The 20,380-nt window shown below is 38.1% G+C and overlaps 1 protein-coding gene across 1 annotated transcript in view; it reads left to right on the forward strand.

Annotated features, from left to right (window-relative positions):
• The window catches only part of ZSWIM6 (zinc finger SWIM-type containing 6), a 109,046-nt gene that overhangs the window by 63,052 nt on the left and 25,614 nt on the right, over positions 1 to 20,380 (forward strand). Inside the window, exons 3-4 of the mRNA XM_066339907.1 lie at positions 6,154 to 6,302; positions 6,821 to 6,971. Of these exons, the coding sequence (XP_066196004.1) occupies positions 6,154 to 6,302; positions 6,821 to 6,971 (300 nt within the window). The remainder of the gene's footprint in view (positions 1 to 6,153; positions 6,303 to 6,820; positions 6,972 to 20,380) is intronic.

Below are 20,380 nucleotides of genomic sequence, written 5' to 3' on the forward strand. Positions count from 1 at the left end.
TACTTCAGTAAATTGGTTGGAAGGCCAAACCATGTCCACGGGAATTTGAGTAGAAATAGCAGAGTAACAGCAGCATGGGTGGAGGGAGAGAGGGAAGGTCTGTTTTCATATTAATCCCATATTAGCATTGTTTTTTTCTTATGTGCATAGTTAAAAAGGCTCTGCTGTTTTTAAATAAGAATAGCCTGACAGACCTACATAATTGTTACTTTACTACTGCTGTTGCAATCTCTGCTCTTGGAGGAACTATATGGATTTCTCTAGACTATCTGCCATTATCTGATTCTCCAACTCACAATAAAAGTTACTTGCTAGTACGGACCCACATACAAATGAACTCAAATTTAAGAGGGAGGATCTTGGAGGAAGCAGCTGAAGTACATTCATCTTCTGAGATGAATGGACAGGCATCTTGTTTCTCTACTTTTTTCTGCATTTGTCGAGGCAAGTGTGGGTACATCCTAGCAAACATTAATTTTTAATGTATATTAGGAGTGCTGGAGGAGGCATTCAAGAATAAAACATCTCCAAAAAAAAAGCTTTCAAAGAAAATTTCAAAAAATCTAATATTTTTCCTATAACTATAAAGTTCAAAGGGGCAATCTGGAGGTACACGTTAGTATGTGTTTAGATATATTAAATGTATTTAACTGGAATCATGAAGGATTTAGTGGAAAAATGTGGGGTATAGTAGGGCTGTACACCTGAATACAAGGTATTGCTGATCTGCTAGTAAAGAGAATGCATAATATTAAAGATGATAAATTCGTTTTCAAGTTCTGGAATCTTTGACGTGGCACTGCCTGAAGTGCAAAATTGGTTGAGAGTCTAGTTGCAAAAGAGGAATGCAGAAGATGGCAGGTGGATTTCCGTTCAAGAAGAACGAAAGTGAAGTGCTTCAGTGCTTAGTATGAGAATTGTTTGGTGAGCCAGATTTCAGAAGGAAGTAAAAGTAAGAGTAGCCAAAACTAGAGAAATTTAAGAAGCCCAAGTAAAAGTTAAAAAGTAGTAGAATGTGAAAAAGAAAAGACTGGAAGCTGCATAGTGACATGAAAAGATAATTTATGAAACTAGTGTTTTTAGGAAAGGTCTTTTCAGATACATTAAATATAAATATGAAACTTGTTACACAGAAAATAATGACATCTTATTAAAAGATATGGAAGATAATTAAAATAAAGAATGCTTATCCTTACTGATAAAGTTCTTCTGTCTGCCATATACAAATAAGTTTTGAAACTTAATGCTGTATGATGATGTGGATTTTTGGGAGATATGGATTTTAGCAGGGAGAGGTTAGATATCGTTAAGAGATAATACAGCATGTTTGGCTATATATACAGAGGGTCTGCAGAATTTTTTGAAGTTGAAAAACTCGTTGGGATTTTAATAACTTTCCTCAGCAACTTAGCATAGTCTTCACATTTTGTGCTGTTATCACTGACAGCTTGATAGCATTTGCTGTTTTTCTTTGATGCTGTGAGCTGCTGAACAGGAATTTAGAATTAAATACTTTATCCAAAAGCCCTGAAGTTACATGACTTATGTCTTAACTTGGAATCATTTAGGTAATCAAAGGCATAACAGTATTTTTGAATCATTATTTTAATGTTCTTTGTGTTTATTTAATTATTGTTTAGAATAATTCAAGCATACTAAGTTTATAAAATCAATCACTCTTCTGTCATGAATCAGCATATAGCAGCCATTGTTTCTAGCTAGGTTTCTTTCATTCTGTCTTCACATTATACTCATTAGGTCATGCTTTTTATTTGTAATAATTTTTTCCATATCTTCTCCTTGATGCTGCTGTGGGATAACATTTAATAAAATATAACTGATCTATAGTTCATTTGTATACTTAAATTAATGGCATTTTTATTAGAAAGCCCAAGAAAATATCAGTGCAGGTGGCTATGAGTGAATAATTTGGCATGTTTTTGTTTGAAGTCAACTCTTGGGATAATTCAGAAATAACGATCAAGGAAGCAGTTTGCCTTGTTTTATCCAAATCTCGCTGTTGATCTGCACCTAAGTAGTGGGCAATATAAGAATCTCCTACTCTGTTTGTAGTCATTGGTCCCTGCTTGCTTCTTTTTTGTGAGGTTATGTTCTCCATGTACAGCACCAGTTCTTGAACATGGTTGCTGATTTTGAAAGCAGTTGCTTTTAAATTGCTATGTAAATGAAAAAATTGTTTATTCTTTAAATGCTTTTCCTTCTTAGAACTTGTGACTTGATTGTATTTAACATGCAACCTGCTGTGACCCTAAATATAAAAGGTTCTTACCCTGTTTTCAAATAGTATTAGGTGTTCAGTGTCACAAACAGTTGTGCACAATATTCCTTCTTTAACTCCTGAGATTGCAATTTAGTAATTATGGTGAAAGAGCATGAGTAAATATATATGTCTGTGTCTGTATACTAGCTATAAATACTTCATTTATTGTATTTTACTGTATGTACATGGTGTAAAGTGTATTTCAGAGACCAGTCATGGCAGAAGTTTAAGAAGCCAGAGGCTGGAGAGAATGAGATAATATGTTAGTTTAATGTCTATAAACTGACACAGTTTAATTACAGGTTTAATATTAGTATAATTATACAGTACTTTTCATTTTCATAGTTTAAATGTGAACTCATTTATCCTCCTGACATCTCTCTGAAGCATGTGAGTAACACCTTCCCAGGTTACCAGCGGGAAACAGGATTTAGCCTTGGTTCCAAACTGCCTTGCAGAGTTTAAATTCAGGGCTGCTCATGTTCCTCTTTCTTCTCTGGAGCCAAACTGTCCTGCCAAAGCCTTGCCAGTACCTGTTCAGGGCTGTGCCATGCCCTGAGCCAAGTTGCTGCCTTCAGGTTGAACCTTTGGCTCTACCTGAGTCTGAGCCTTCCTGACAGCTACTGATACAGCTTCTCACAGCCCCTAGGGCAGCTTCTTCCTCTTGCTCATTCAGATAGTTCCTTACCTATTTCACCCATCCTGTGTTTTCAGAAGCGAAATGCCAGTGTAGCCGTCCCATCCATGATCTCTGTTTGAGTGAGAAACAGGCTGTAGATCAGTCACCTGACTGTAGATGAACCTAGTGAACTTGAAAAGTGCCTAGGTGAGAGACATGGAAGATGGTCACGTCTTGATCCCAAAACAAGAATGATGGGCAGCAGAAGCTGCGACTTCTACAGCAGCATCAGTAGAATACCTAGCTGTTGCCTTGGTGGGAAGGTGGCTGGACTTTTACCTGATCAGACACAGTGTCCCCATGCCACAGCTATTGCTGAAGACTGCCAACAGGGTTGAAAGATCAGTGAATTGCAACTGTAGCTGGTGCTGATTGTATGTACACTGAAATTTCTTTAGAATTAAAATTTCTGATCATGCTAAATGTTGCCCATATAAGGTCTTGTAAGAAAAAAATTACTCTGAGTCATTGTATCTGTACAGTGTGCTGAAGAGCGCTGTAGAGCTCAGACCCTTGGCTGGGCTTTCAGGTGACACTGGTGCGAGTATAGTGATACTGTGCACCTGGTTAAGATATATTTTGGATTGTACTGGCAAGAGTAGCTTTGGTGGAGGCAATGCTGCTGGCCCTGGGTAGCAGGCATACTTATTTTTGTAAAGGAAGCCTGTTTTTAAAGAAACCATGGTACCTGTATTGCTTTTCTGACCTGATAACACAAAATGACAGGTGAGCTTTTGATAAAGTGTAGAGTTGCAGAAGGATTTTTTTTTTTTTTCATCCTCTACATAGTGAAGCTTAGCTGAGGAATACCGGGCTATTTTTAATTCAGTTTGAAAGTAACCAGACCAAGACTATCTCGCGCTAAATCTTTATTGAACTAAGGAACAACTGTTAGTGTATTTTGTATACTGTTGCTTTTATATATTTCCTCTTCACCCTCTTTGTGTTTTAGAGCAATGAAATATTTAAACTGTTTGCAAGGTGATACTGCAAACCTGGGTATGTGCAACAGCTGCATTGCTTATATTTGTGTGGCTTGATTTTCCTTTTTATCTTGTTCTTTGCAACCAAAGATTTATGTGTTAACCATAACCAAAGTGTGTGTTTCATGTAGCTGACAGAATTGAAAACCCTTTAAAACTAATACATTAAAGATTGAAGCATTTGCAGAAGAGCAAGTTTTTCATTCCTTGGTTTTTATGCTGTTCTGAGCTTGTTTCCTGTTTTCTGAGACACTGTTGTGTTCCTGTGGAAGGCAGGGGAGTTTATTCTCACTTGCAAAGACACAGTTTCTTATTAATTAAACATGGAGGTGTGTATGTACACAGCAATGCAGTGTTCCCAGCGTTAGGCTCTGAAATTGGAGGTAGTTTAGGATGTTGCTGAGCTGGACCATCTTTTTGTTTCTGTCTTAGCAGTTTGTAGATAAGACATCCCTTGACCCTCTTAATCTTCTATTTTCATTCATAAACAGTTCATCATTTCCTGTGACCACTTAAAAGCTTCACCTTCATGGCAGAGCTGCAGTTGTGAAACACAGGCTTGAATCAATAGAATCGATGGGCTTTTTCCCATACATCACAAAGTTGTAGCTGTTCTGTTTTCCTTCCCTGGTGATGCCTTGAGAGGCCACCTAGAGGAGAGGCTAGACAGAGTTAAAGGAATAAAGTAGGTATTTATTAAATCGGCCTTCAAAAGATACACTTTGGGCAGTAGAAGAGCCCAGCCCTGGCTACATCCAAGATAGGTCAGATAGGCAGATAGGTCATGTGTTTTCACATTTTTATAAGTTTTAGTCTATTATTTGGATTAATTGTCCAATCACAGCTTCAGGTTATGGAGTCCCATCCTCCCAGATTGCTCTCCTCAGTTTGCTGTTGTTCATACTTTTTGGGCCTGAAGCTGCAAAGGTGTCCTTGGTTGTCAGGCTGGAAAAGGATGGTTTTGTCTGACTACCCTGTGAAGAGAACTTGCTAACACTTTATATGGCGTTCAGAGTTATATACCACTGCAGTACAGAATCTGGAAAATATGAAAGCTAAAACTTAAGGCATTACTGGCAGTATTCTCTTTATTTCTACAGAGGTAACATGGACACAGATTTCAAAGAGAGAGATTGTGTAGTGTGATTCAATTTCTATAACATCTTTGCAAAACATAATAAAGATAGAAATGATGCATTTGTGATACGTCCAAAATAAAAACGTTAAGTCAACTTGAGTCTCAGCCATACTTAAAATAGCTTATATCTGGTATGGTGATGCCCTACCTTGAGCTGAGTCCAACACTCTAGGTAAGTACTTTTCAGCCTGTTCAGTTTGAAGACCTTTTAAAAAACGTCCAGTGGTGGTGCAGGGTTTGTCAGAAAAATATAGTTTATTAGATGGTGCAAGAACTTGTGTTAGTTAATTTTGTCATTCTTTAAGAGAGAGAAAGTCACTGGTCTTATCTACAAAAGCTGCCATTACAGCAGTCTGTCTCCAAAGTGCTGCCAGATGTGAATCTAGTAATTTCAGTTGGCACTGGGCTAATTCAAGTAGAGTTGCTCTAAATTGACTCTGTGCAGATGACATTGCCTATGTTAAGATGCTTTGAAAGCACCATAGCCTTAAGTATCTTTAGTTCTTACTTATGATGGAAATGCCTTTTGTGCTTCAAGACTTTGGATTTGTTTGGGGATTTTTTTTTTTACTCTTTGTTTAGCTTTTCAGAGCCATCACAGCTCAGAGACACCAAGGTGATGATTCTCCTCATGTTCATCAATAGCAGCGCTCACTAGCAGTCACTTAAACCTGAGCAAGATTGCTGAAGGTACAGGAATTACCCAGGTGTTTTGGGGAGAGTGGTTTTAACATCACAGTGGTAGAAATATAATTCAAAGTCTTGATTTTCCATGTAAAATCATTCTAGTGTAGCTGCTGAGATGGGAAGAAAAACCCTCACCTTGATTCTCATGTTTTGTTAAAGAAGAGAAATTTATTGAAATACCTTTTCATAGGTATACTTTCTGAGTGCTTAAGACTACTGAGGAGAAATTTAAGTCTTTTTTAATTACTGTTTAGATTAAAATCAAGGCATCCAAAACAGGAGAAGACACAAATCCAAAAGCCTCTGCAAGAGTCCTCTCCCCTGGACTCAAAAAACCTGTCTTCTTCATACAGAATATAATGATTTCTTTTCTTGCTGTTTGCAGGTGCTCCTGACCCAACAGCAGGTGCTAGCATAGATGATGAAAATTGCTGGCATTTGGATGAGGAACAAGTCCAAGAACAGGTTAAACTCTTCCTTTCCCAGGGTGGATACCACGGATCAGGGAAGCAGCTCAATTTGCTTTTTGCAAAGGTGTGTTGAGTACTCTGAACATTTTTTCCCTCCCCTGTTCTCCAAGCCAGTCTGTACTTGCTTACATCTTACTCAAAGTTCTAGATTCTGCTGTTCTAAAATAACACAAAGCCTTGGGAATACAATGACAACTTGATAATGAGTTATACAGCAGTGGACTACAATCTGATGTGTCTTGATCAGTGTAAGGATATGAACTAACATTTCAAGCACCTAGCATCTACAGCTTTGCTGTTCTCTTCTTTCTTCCCACCCACAAAATGTTGGAAAACCTTTGTATAGTACACGTGTGGATTGCTTGTGGAAAAATTCTCTGGAGAACTGCAATTGGATACTAAACCCAAAATCTTGTTAAAATTTGGGAAGGCAGACTGTTTTTTCTGCTTAAAAAATTCCTGTCACACATATAAATTGCATTTCTAGCTTAACAGAAGGGGAATATTTAACACTGCAGCATATTGTATGTACTGCGATTTCTTTGCTTTTTTCAACTTTCTATTAAAAGACTCGTTTCCTAGGTGCGAGAGATGCTAAAAATGAGAGATTCAAACGGAGCTCGCATGTTGACGTTGATAACAGAACAGTTCATGGCTGACCCTCGCCTGTCGCTTTGGAGACAACAAGGAACTACAATGACTGACAAGTATAGGCAGCTCTGGGATGAACTGGGTAAATTCACAGACTCATTTAGGTGTTCATATGTATAATGAATAAACAATTACATATTTGGAGTTGAGAAACTTGTATTCTGGTTCTAGGCTAAGCAGATAAGAGTTTTCTGCAGTTTTCTTTATTCAGTTAAGTTTGGGTGAAATCAAATTTCTGATCTGCAGCATGGGACAGTTGAAGTTGAAGGAGAGGGAACATGGTGTAAAAGAGGTAAAATTTCAACACTTTTTAAGTACGAGATAATCTAGAAGGAATAAAGCAAAAAGTGGAAATGTAGCTACACAGCTGAGGTGAAATATATAAGCCCTTAGTGCTAAGCTGGAAAGGTCGAGGAAGAAACTGATTCACAATTACAGAAGTCAATTACTAAGCAAGAAAGGAGATGAAATACAGAGGACTAACAATTAACATTGCTTTACAGGAAAGGTTACTTGATACATGACTTCGTTGTTCAATTAAGAGAATAACACAGGCTGAAATGGGAAAGGAATATTTGAACTGATGAGGTCTCAGGACACTTGCCTGTAAAGTGTTCAGTAATGCACTAATATAATTTTGAACTACTACTTCAGAATTTTTTTAAATCTATAAGAATTTCATCATAGAATCATAAAATGGTTTGGGTCGGAAAGGACCTTAGACATCATCTAGTTCCAGGTCCCCTGCCAAGGGCAGGTGTAATTTTCACTACACCAGTTTACTCAGAGCTTCATCCAACCTGGCTTTGAAACACTTCAAAGAATGGGGGCATCCACAACTGCTCTGGGCAGACAGTTCCAGTGCCTCACCATCCTCACAGGAAAGAATTTCTTTCCTAAAACTTAATCTAAACCTTCCAGCTTTCAGTGTAAATCCATTCCCCTTAGTCTGATCACTACACGCCTTGTAAAAAGTCCATCTTCAGCCTTCCAATAGGTCCCCTTTAGGTACTAGAAGGTGCTCTAAGGTCACCCTTGAGCCTTCTCTTCCTCAGGCTGGGTAAACCCAAACTCTCTCAGCCTTTCCCTGTATGACTGGTGCTCCATCCCTCTGGTCATCTCTGTGGCTGTTCTCTGGACCTCCTCCAATGGCAGTCCATGTCCTTCCTGTGCCGGGTGCCCAGAGCTGATGCAGCCCTGCAGGTGGGCTCTTAGCAGAGCAGAGGGGCACAATCCCCTCCCTGGCCCTGCTGCCCACACTGCTCTGGATGCAGCCCAGGACACGTTTGGCTCTCTGGGCTGTCAGTGCCATGGCTGGGGCATGTCCAGCCTCTCATCCACTAGTACAACTGAGTACTTCATGGCAGGGCTGCTCTAAATCCCTCCCAGCATCAACCTGTATTGATACTGGGTGTTATCTGAAGGCAGAACCAATAAAACTTGAATGTGAATGTGAACAGTATTTAAAGATGGTGAGGTGGGAGGAAAGATATCAAGTAACCACAAACATTGCTTTCCTAGATATAAAGTACTGTAACAAACTACTAACTAGTAGATATGAAAGTGTGTGGAAAATTTAAGACAACCTGAATTATTTAAAATGTAGTGGTGAATCTAATTAATTCCTCTGAAAGGTAATTCACTGAGTATATGAGTGTCTGTCTGAGCACCCCAAACCTTACTACAGATATCCTAGAGGCTTTCTAGAGCAAGCTGAAGACATACATGGCCTAAATGGCATTGCCTTGTGATTAATGGAACTTGGAGTAGAAACCTCTGTTCTCATTCTAGAAAGACATTGCAAGTCTAGACTTAAAGAAGTCTGTTTTGATATGTTCTCGTCAATATGGCTGTGCCTGACTTACGTGGCAGTAAACATAAACATTTAATAACAAACAAGCAAAAGTTTGCAGATTATGTCGTATGAGACATTATGTAAGTAATGCAAAGAAGGGAGCAAATATCATAATGCTCCTAATGTAATTTCAAGGTCAAAAATCAAGCTAGATTAAATAAAATCCAAGTAAGAGTAACAGGCTTCATTTAGAAAAGAAGTGTCAAATGCAAAACTTAACTTTTGCACTCCTAGTGGTCAAAAATTACCGTGATTGAATCACATACTAACTGGTGAGATAAGCCTGTATATAGCCTGTACAGCAAAAATTATGTTCACTCTAATTGAAGCACTAGGCTAATAAACTGCTAACTATCTAGTTGAGATTACAGACTTCTATGATCAAAATGCTTAATACTTTAGCAGGCAAAGGTCTTTTGGAGTCTGGAAACAACTGCAAGTTTGACAACCATTTTTATGATCCCTTGTCTTGTTTTTGCCAGAAATAACGGGTTTTGCCTAGCAAGGCACGTGCCTAGCTGAACATGCATGGAACAAGATTGTATCCCACCATACTGAAAACTGGGTGGTCTCATGCTTTGTTGCTCATGTGGGTTGAGTTGGTAGGTAGTGGGAGAGGCAGAAATGTGTTCTCCATCTGTTACCTGTAGCAGTCTTGCCGCGTGCTGTCAATAAACAAAAAAGTTTTTTTTAAAATTTTTGTAGCGGCTCCTCTTGTTTCATCAGTCTTGTATAAACATCATTTTCTTGATAGCACCTGCCTGAAGGTAGAGGAGGTGGAATCTATCTGCCTGCAGCATCAAATAACAAATACTTTTGGATTAATTGATTGGATTAACTGATTTAATCAGAATTCTAGATGTCACTCCCAAAAAGCACGCTTTCCACTACCTGAGCTGCTATATTTGCAGTCTGAAGCAGACCACATGGTTTCAGTCTTGAGCTACTCTGACACCTCTTAAGAATATGAAAATAAGTTGATCTTCTGCCATGGTTTCAGTTTCAAAGGCATTTCAGTCACACCAGGTGGGCAGTAGGCAAAGGGTAGAACTTAACTTGATTCTTCCATCTCCAGATAGGGTTTGTGTTTTTAAACTCTCTATTTCTTCTCCCATCTGATAGGATTCCTTGGTTGCTTCCACTGGTGCATAGCAAGTTCCCTCCAAAATGCTGTTAATTGTGTGATTCCCTCCAGATTAACTTCTACCTGATGTGAAGCATACAAGCTTCTGCAGTGTTTTTGCTAGGATCTTACTTTACTTGAGTTCCCCTGTTTTCATATTAAACGTCGCTTTTTCCATGTGAAACTTGCATCTCAAAAAAAAAAAGTGTGAATGTAGGGAAAAGTTCAAATAGATTTTAAGGGAGACCAGAGTTACAATAGCAGACTACAAAGGGAAAAGCAGGGTGGCTCCAGCAACACATGATCTGTTCTAGTAGAAGAAGTAACTCAGACTCTGAGTTTAAAGGAATCGTGCTATCACTGTGTCACAAAATAGCTTGTTATCTTCTAGGGTGTCAGAGAACCAAAATATCAATGGAGGAAGTGAGACACAGGCCTCTGTGTTATTAATGTTTTTATTACCTGTTCAGAGTAATCTGGGAGAGGCGTATATGTATGTCTTTTAAAAAAATCTTTTAGCTATAATCTCATTTGTGTCACAGGAAGGTAGCAATTTGTTGTAGTTAGGGAGAATTTTAGGGCATAAAAAGTTAGTAAATATAGACTCTGCTGAATAAAGTCTCTCTTGCTTGCCTTGGTATGCTGTCTGCCAACTGCTAGGCATATGGCCACTTTGTCAGTTCCATCTTGGCATAGACTTTTGAGCATACTTAAATAACTTCAGCTTTGCTCTCTGCCTGGGTCATTTGAGCCTTTCGCTAGAGTTTAAGTGATCCTTCCTGCCTGGCATTGGGTATTGGCAAGGGTACTGGAAGGACGCACTGAGCTTTGATCACTGCTCTTGTTCAAGTTTGTGGTAAATTGCTGATTTCAGTAGAAGTCAGATTGGGTTTGAATGTTTGAAGGTGCTGATTTAAAAACAATAGCAGCAAAACCCCACACACCTAAAATAAAAATGAAAACCCCCCATAAAAATTAAACCACTGAAACCTCCTCTCAAGACCCTCAAATAAAACACTTTAGGTCTAAGTATGAATCTGGCAAGTTTTTAGTACAAAGTCCTAATTTCTCAAGTAACTCACAATCCAAAAGCATCATGTTACAAAAAAGCTTTCCATATAACTAGGCAGTTGTTTTTTAAAACTTCTAGATAGGTAGTAAGAAGATAGTAACTTTCTAGCAGATTCCCCTGTTCTAGCAGAATCCCCCTGATTCATCAAAGAATGGAATAAGATATATGCTACTTACAGAATGTCAGAGGAATACTATTGGAAAAGTTATGGGTCATATCTCTAAGGCTTGCTCGATGCTTCTCAAACTAGGAGAATTTAGATGCAATTTCAGTGATGCACCGGGAGTCACTTCCAACTTGCCACAGTAATACATGAATTCCACTTAGCAGAGTTTAAAGCAGAGTTGGAATTCTTCATGTTGGTGTTTAAATAGTATCCCAGTACATAAATTTCACATGCTGATCTTTAGGCGTTTGACTCATGGTGGCTGTGGTTGAAGAGTTTGAGATGTCATAATGATTAATTATCTGAAGCCTCTTGGTTTGCCTTTTAATTAAATTGCATTGGTAAAATGGGGTATGGAGATGGAAATGCACAGTAAATAGCTGCTGATGCCTGTTGAGCTGAGATCTCTGATTTGAAGGAAAGGTCAGTTTGCTTTCTATTCTAGAGGAAAAAAAAATGCACTGTGTAATCTTAGTAGATGAGTAATGAAAAATGAAGTAAAATGAAAATGATGAAATGAAAAATGAAGTAAAAGTTGCTTGTTCTCGTCAAAAATGAAAAAAATTCCCTAAAAAAGTGGGGGAAATTGACTTTGTACCCCAGCCCAGGAATTGTAATGGCTGTGAGGCACTGCTTTGGAATTACATGTTGAGCACTGCCAGATGCCAGCAACTGGGAAGAGACTGTTTTGTGGGCAAATGGGATCTGCAAGTTAATTGGTGTTTTCTGCAGGGTTCTGGCTGTGAAATGAAATTGGAAGCCCTTTAGCCACATGGATAATACCAGACCTGAATACAAATGTCACATGTCACCATCAGGGCCCACTGTGAAACAATAGTGTTCACACTGGAACACTGTGCCATTACTGATCATTCAAATATGGGAATTGTATTTAAACTAAAAGCCCCATTTGCCTCTTACTGCAATTTAACAGTCCTCTTAGCGAAAGATAAGTGACAAATTAAATGAAAAAAATGCCCACACTTTTAAAGCTGTGATGTAAAACAACTTTTTATTGCTTCATGTGCCATGAATGAATCATTATACTTGTCAACCTTAAACCAGGCCATAATTGGAGCAGCTACTGTTATCAAAGTAGGGCTGCTCTTGTGACAGCTTAATAAAGCTGAAACTCTTAAATTAAATCCCAGATGCTTAATCTGATGAAAGCAGTCAAGTAGAATCTTAGACTAGTATCTACAACTTGATGGAGTGATGGAGCCCAACACCTTGTCAACACTTCCATAGATTACAGAATCAGATTTTTTTTTCTGTGAACTATCATTTTCAATGTCTTCATTATCCTATTGCCTGTCTTCGTGGTGAAGAAACTTTGTGTAGTTTGCATGTTGCAGAACAAACATTTCTAGTAGATTTCCTCAGTTTTGATATTTAAGAACTCCTAAAGTGGGAGGAAAGTTGTTTTTTAAGTCAAGGATTAGTTTTTTGTGAAGTAAAAATATGTTGACTTTGTCATGGGGAAAGAGGTTGTGTCCAAAGAGGTCCTTAGCAACGCAGGGCAGTGAATAGAATTTGTGAATGTGTTCTGGTTTTGCTTCATGCTGATCTGTGTCTCTTATTTAATGATGTTGAGGAGAACTTAAATGGTACTGTTTACGCTCTTTGCCTTCTACATTTTAATGCATAAGCTCCTCTCTACCTCAACCACCCATTGGAATCTAAAGTTTCTAAGTGTAGGGACCTCTTACGGTTTTGAAGCGATCCTCATTCATGTGATAAAGCTCTTCCCAGCTCTTCATATAGTCCTTTCTGTTATGTACTAAATATATACTAGCATGTTAAATGGACTATTGGTATAAAGGAATTTCTTGAGTGGGTAACATGACTTTGCTGTAGTAGTTGTAAATGTCTTAGTGGGTTTTCACTAGTACTTTGCTTGGTTGTATACCACTTTTTAATGCTGGGTCAGGCTGATAGTTTGTTTTGATTTCATACTTACTGGTATTTTGACCATTTTCTGGATTAGAGTGATACAGTTTTGTGTTGAAAGTCAAACTGAGATACCATTTTACAAGGTCATGTGATACAGAGAAGTAGTACAGTGTATTTCCTGATGGATCATGCCTGGGCCTTTATTAGTAACACTTTGCTCCTCATCTAAAGCTTAATTCTAAATGTTGAGGTTGGGAAAGGAATCATTATAGACTAATCAAGAGAGAATTAATTACCATTTTGCTATGAGCAAACTAATGATCAAGTATTAAATAATATCTTCTTTTTTTTTTTTTTTAATTTGGAAATGACTCTGAATTTTTCTTGATAAAAATTTATAATCATCTCTAGAAAACAGCAAGTTAGATTCTTCTAACCTTAACTGAATGAAGGTATTTTCCGTCTATATTTGTGTCTCCGGCATTCCTTCCCTTTGCTTTTAGAGACAAACTTGTATGAATGGGACATGCCAGCTGTTCTGAACAGATTATCTGTGCTTAGTGCTTAAGTGGAGGGGGAAAAGGACAGAAACAGCTTCGGTTGTTGCCAGGATGCCCCCAGAGAAATTCCTTCCTAGTGCCAGATTTGATGATTACTCCAGGGCTGCCGTGAAAAAGAATGGATAAAGTTCAGCATTCATTACAGTTTTGGTGCTCTCGTACCATTTTTCTGGACCTGCATACTTCATGCAATCCCTTTCCAGGGTCAGCCATGTAGTAGTGACATTCACTTTTCTCTGTATTTTATGGTTTTTATTGAGACATTAATTTTGAAGAATTAAGGTCTTTAGTTAAACTAGATATTGCTGAGGTAAATTTCCCTTTGTTAAGTAGATATTGTTGAGGTAAACTTCCCTTTGTTAAGAGAAGCCAGGTTTAAGGAACTGATAAATCAGAGGGCCTGTCAACTTAATCAATAGACTCCAAGAATACAATGTGATCATAAATCAGATAGTCTTGAGAAAATAGGATCCAGGTGTCACCAACACTAAAAGGTTAAAAAGTCAAAGTGAGGAAGACCCGTCTTACTTTATCGTTTTGAGACCCCACCCCATAAGAAGGACCACCAACCCATTTCAAAGAACAAACTATGCATGCTTAATTGCTTTTTGGCTAATTACCATATGAAGCAGGAAATGGGACGGACCAGAGTTATGAATATGCATTTGTGTTTGGGGTATTCAATACTCCTGTACATAAACGACCCTGTGAGCATCTATAAATTGCACGTGTGTGTTTGGGAGGTATCCTGCACGCTGCCCGGCGTCGTGATAAACATACACTTTCTAACTCCAAACTGTTAGAGAGTCTTTGTCCGTCATAGTTGGATATTTGTATTAGAGCAATAACCATATTTTTAATAAATCATTATAGAACAGTACAGCAAGACTCTTAAGTTTGAAATTTGACTGCGAAGTTTATATGCAAATTGTTTTTATACTGTTGAATATCTCCACTTATAATTGCATCATGTATTGCCTTAAAGCTAAAGAAAGTACCCATGCCCTGCACTTGTAAAAAATAAAGTTAACTTCAAATTTCTAGGTATAGATTAGTCAGTCAGGACATTAGGGCATTTCTAGCTTTGAAATAAAATCTATAGGAAGTGCTGTGTTTGAAAGAAGGTTGGATGCGCCATTTCCCTTTGTCTTTCATCGTGGGACTTTCTAGGTAGAGTGGTATCTTACACATATTTGTATCTTAAACTGTATCATATCCTGTCTTTGCTTAGGTAGTGGTAACAGTAATATTGTTTAATCTCAGCTGTCATGGTCTTATGAAACATGTACGCTCAGGTCATGCACTTAAGGCTACACCTGCTTTTTCACAGAACAAGCTGTTAATTTATGTCAGTGTCTTTGAATGATTTCTGTTGTTGGAGGTGCTAAATTAACAGTAGGTCAGAATTAGCATGACAAGACAGTTTAGCTGTTTTAAGAGCTGAGTTATGGATGACAACTTAAATTGCTGTTGTGGCCCTACAGTGTCAGGGTTGATGCTGTCACCTTCATTTCCTCAGTGAATCAAGCCAGGCAAAAGATGGATTTGGTCCACCTTCTCTGGGGATCATTTCCTTCTTGCTCCACTACTGACATTGCTGCAATAGTATTTGCAATGTGGAGGGGAGTGTGTGAGGCCAGAGTCTGACAGTAAAAATGGGTTTTTTAGGTAATTTCACAGAATATTCTGAGTTGGAAAGGACCCAGAAGTATCACTGAATCCAGCTCATAAGTGAATGGCCCATATGGGGATCAAACTCACAACCTTGTGTTATTAGCACCATGCTCTATCCAACTGAGCTAATCCTGTGGCATTTATCAGATTTCAGAAATAATGGTCACAGTAATTACCTTTATTGTGTAAGTGTAGCTTGAGGGGTTTATTTTTAATGTCATACACAAAGTTGCATTTCCATTCTGTTCAGTTGGATGGAAAGTACATCAGATTTTTTCTAAATACCGACATTTAAGCAGTTGTGGTTTTTATTCCTGTGTTGTTGAACCAATTTACTTATAAATGTCCTAAAAAATGTTATGTATTGAATCTAGTGCACAGTTCATTGCAGCCCTAACTGTGGAATCATGTCTGTATGGATTAAGGAGAGTTTTACTATAAGATGGTCTGGTACTTGGTGTTATTTTTTCCTTCCTCACACTTTTTATTTTTCATACTTTAGTAACATTTGCCTGCCATTTAATTTTCCGGTGCCACTTCTAGTAAATATCAGAGCTAGAGAGATGTGATAGATTCATGGGGAGGAATTACTGAGTATTCACTAATTTCTGAGATTTACCTATGGGTCAGCCATCTAGCCTTGTGCTATTTTCTTATTTATTTATTTATTTATCTTGAATGAATACTGGAAAAAATCCTCAAAAACTGGAAGTGAGTGGTGCAAGAATATCAATCTGCTTGGGTGTGTCAAATCAAGGCAAAGGAAATCCTTTATAATTTATCTATTACATAGACTAAAAATTGTATAGGGAATGGTTTCTTCTAAATCCACAAAAGGTAGCTAAAAATTGTTATTGGAGCTGGAGAAATTTAACTAAAAAGCTAGAAATAAGCTTAGAATTTTGAATTGTAGAGGTGGTCAGTAAACTGTCTAGCCAGGTGCTGTGCTAGATTCTTGTATAGGAAGTTAAAATTGAATGCTGTTTTTGTAAAAACTCAGCAATCACATTTGGACTGGAAGATAAAAGTGACTTGGGAAACAAAAGCGTAGGAAGGAATTCAAACTAAACAATCGGAATGTATTCCTTTGGTCAGTTACAGTGCATTATTGACATTCTGTGAGAATAGTTGTGGCAGTTGTAATTCCCAGTGTGCAAGGGAGTGTTTGCACTTGCTCCGTTTTTGGGGTCTTTTTTGTAAAGGAGAGGTATTTTCATCTCGCTGTTTTATTAATAGCTTGTTTTGTTGGACAAACATCTCCTGTTTTGCCTCTTCCTAAAAAAATTAACTGTGAGAGGAATTCATTCATCTCAAGGATAATTTATATGGAAGTAGCTTAATGCATTTTTAGTTATAGTCACATTGACTTTCCTATTGAAATTCTTGAAGTATCTGAAGATAGACTCTGACTACTGAGAGTATATTGCTAGATAAAGTAAGTGGTAAAATATCTGATCATTATTTTGGTCAGGAGTATACTTTGTGTTCACCACCTGCCTTTAAGTATTGGCAACTAGTTAAAATTGTGAAGAGTTATATTAAGATAAAGGACTATTTCTGTATTATATATGTTAGTATTAGCAGTGCTTTTGCTGTCAGTTGATTGATGCTAAACAAATGATTAAATAGTTTTCTAAGTATGAGGGAAGTTAATTAGTGAAGTTCATTTGCAGATTCTTTATACTTCCCTTTAGCTTTTTAGACGAATAGCTCCTGTCTTGCTGTGGTGGTTAGGTTATAGACTACTGCACATGCATAGAGGGGTATCTAATGTGACTGATCCTTAATGTTCTCTTGGGGAGATCATAGTCGACTGACACACTGTAAACTGCAGCTTTCAAGCAAATTGCTGTTCCTGAAAACCTTTGAAACCCTGTGGTGAAATGGCAGAGTGTCTGCAAAGATGTAGGAATTTTTAAAGCATACTCGAAAGGTCATAACCCAAAACAACAGGCTCATGCAAAATGTCAGATGTGTGTGGTTAGTTCCTTATTCCATTGTGCTAAAAGTCAAAAATATAGAGAGAGAAAGCAGAGGCTTGTAGTCGCTTGACACAGAAATCAGACCTTGTGTTTGCCGATAGCTTTGAATACAATCTCAATACGTAAATACCTGTTTCTGCCAAATGGACATGTGCCTTTAACCCTTGTAGCAGCAGCATGCAGCAAGAAAGGGGAACTTAAGGAAATAAGGCCTTTTTGTCCATTTTACGCTTCCCATCTCTGAAATGTGTGCCTGGAGGTTAGCTTGCAGAAGGACAGTGATTCCCTCATGCAATTGGTGCTGCAGATAATCTATTGCATTAATCAGCCAGCTAGTGTGAAATGCATGCGGAGTGATTGTACTATCATACACAATACAATCAGTGTGAAGTGCTTGTCAAGGCCAATACATCAAAGTTTAATTCAGTAACAGAATGAATTAGAGCAAAATTAAATACTCTTCTTCAGCAAACACAGCACCCGTAGAAAACCTTTTTTTCTAAAGGCTAAACATTGAAACCAGAATGCATTAAGGAATTTTTGTGAATTAAATTGGAACTTGGATGCAGCTGAGTGCTGAGAGTAGTTTTCCTTGATGCTCTAATTGAAGAGGGAACAGTCCTGAAGCGCTTTGCCTGGCTTTACTGTTCTATAAAAGCAACTGTTTAATTGGAGTAGTCTCCTGTGGGACTTGTGATTATGCATTGTTCTGGTGGAGATCTCTCCATGCCTGGAGTGGGGAAGCGGCTTTGCCACTTTGCCTTATTCTGAAGGCACTTGTCCATCTCATTCAGAAGCAATAAACACCACACAGTACCTTCTTTGAGGTTTCCAAGTGGCTGTCCCAGTGAAAGTGGGTACATGTTTAAAATAGAGATGTAAACACTTTAAACTCTTTTGCTGACACTTGTACTTCAAAGTGTTCATAAGTTCTGTCTGCTAGTGTTGTTTTTTCTTCTGGCATTTTCAATACTGGAAGATTATGCTTTTGTAATAGAATTGATTAGTCTCAAGTGAGGCACAGTGGCAAGTGCACAGCAGGTGCTGAAGCTGTTTTGTCTGTTGGGCAAAGGGAATAGTCTTGATTATCTTATTCTTTGGATAAGGTCAAATGCTACTCCTGTAGCTTATTTTTTAAGATAAAGTTGTGCATTAATGGAAAGGGACAACAAATGTTACAGCACCTGTTTCTTGAATATTTTAATTTTGAAAATGTAGTGTTTGATCTAAAGTATATGAAATGTAAAATTCCAAAGCAGAGGCCAAGGCTCAGCCATTGATTGTGTGGGTGTTGTGAATGAGGAAATACTGACCCAAGCTCAGCTGTACAGCAGCCCTGACAAGATAGTTTTTAGGAAAGTAGAGTGTAATCAAAGAGATGAACAGAACTGTATGCTGGGTCCTCAGTAATGATCAGTATCCTAGGACCCCCCTAAAATTGTTTCCATAACCATCTTCCTATTTACTGAGGCAAGAGTAAAATATAATGAGGTTTATGAAAAGTGAGCAATGCTTAATCTCTTGGGAGAGTCTACACACATCCCTTGCACTTCCTTTAGCTTCATGGATACATGTGTACGTAGGATGTGTAGTTATCCTACTGTTCTGTACTACATCTACACTTACAGCAACTTAATGCTCTTAATGTTTTTCAGTTTGCGTATTTAAATCCTGATCAATGTAAATGCATGCTGTCCTCTCTAGTCCATAAATTCAAAGGTATGGATGTCTCCAGAGAAACATACAAGTACTGATATTCCCCTAGGAAAGCCTACATGTAAATTTTTTTTTTTTTTTTTTTATGGTATAACAAACACTAAAGAGGAATGATAACTATGCATTTTCAAAAGGAGGTGTATCTGAACTGAATGCCTGTTTTGGCAAAGCTGCCTTTTTTCAGGTCAGGAGATTAGTGTTGGATCAAATTAGGCAATTCCTCACTGTAGTGTGACAGCTCTAATACCCTTTCAGTTGTGAAATTAGTATCAAATTGCAGTTGCAACATGTCATATTTTGCAGTTATTTTCTGGGGAAAATTTCTTATATATTGAATTGTGATTGTTTTGCCACTCTGCAGTGAGAAGTTTTGTATTGAAAAGACAGGTTAGAGTCCAAAGATTTAAACAAGAGCTTCAGTTATGTTTCAGTGGCATGCAGTTTGGGGTGGGGGGAAGATATGTCAGCTTGCTGAGAACCAGTATGAAAAAAAATCTGGTGAAAAGGAGATAGGAAGGAGAGAGAGCTGTGTTAGAAAGGAAAGCAGTCTATAAATACAAATACTTTCTCTGGGATTTTGGTGTCTGTTTTTAAAAAACAATTACTATTTAATGAGACTTTTGTTCATATTGTAGTTTGCATTGGTAACATTAAATGTCATCAAACATGTAAGCTTAAGAACACTAGGAATGTATTTTGGAATGTGTTCTGATTTCTTTGGAGCATAAACTGTTGCCAACAGCAGTTTCTAGGCTGAAGTCACTGGAAATTGATTCCAATACCTTTCTTGCAAATTACTAGTAGCTGTCGTTCATTTTTTCCATAGGCCTTATCTGTAGTAAAGGGTAAACATGACCAGCAGTTTCCCCAAGTGGGAGCCATCAGGCAGAAATAGAGATTCTCTTGTTTGAGACTAGAATAGGCCTTCAGGTTGGTAGTGACATTTAAGGGCTAGCTTGAGGGGGCTTCCACTGAGCAGCATCAGAGTCAAATAAGAATATCCTCCAGGCTCCTGACAATTGGCATGTCAAAAAGTCCAGGCACAAGTGAACATTTTTCTCAGACTTTGAAGTGGAAGGAGCAGGGCAGGAATCAGTGAATTCAAATAGTCAGAATGCAGCAGATGTCAAGGGAGAGGGAAAGTGTTTGGGGAGCAAAAGTGGGAAGAAATAAGAATAGAGGTAAATGCACATGCTTGGGGCAGGAAGGGAGAGAAGGGAGAAGGAAAAAAATCGCACCAAAACCACCTACCTTCACTAAAACCCAAACTAACCAAAAAGACCCAGAAATCCAAACAAATTGAGGAGTATAGGGTCATTGGCATTATGCATCCTTCTTGTAGGTGGTAGGCTTTGTAGCAGTGCAGGAGCTCTTTCTATTCCCTTTTCGTCTTCTGGTGGAGGAGTTTTGTCTCACAGTCTTCTTTCTGCAGTGAATCAGCCACTATCAA

The sequence above is a fragment of the Sylvia atricapilla genome, chromosome Z (genome assembly GCF_009819655.1).
Source record: "Sylvia atricapilla isolate bSylAtr1 chromosome Z, bSylAtr1.pri, whole genome shotgun sequence".
Lineage (NCBI taxonomy): Eukaryota > Metazoa > Chordata > Aves > Passeriformes > Sylviidae > Sylvia > Sylvia atricapilla.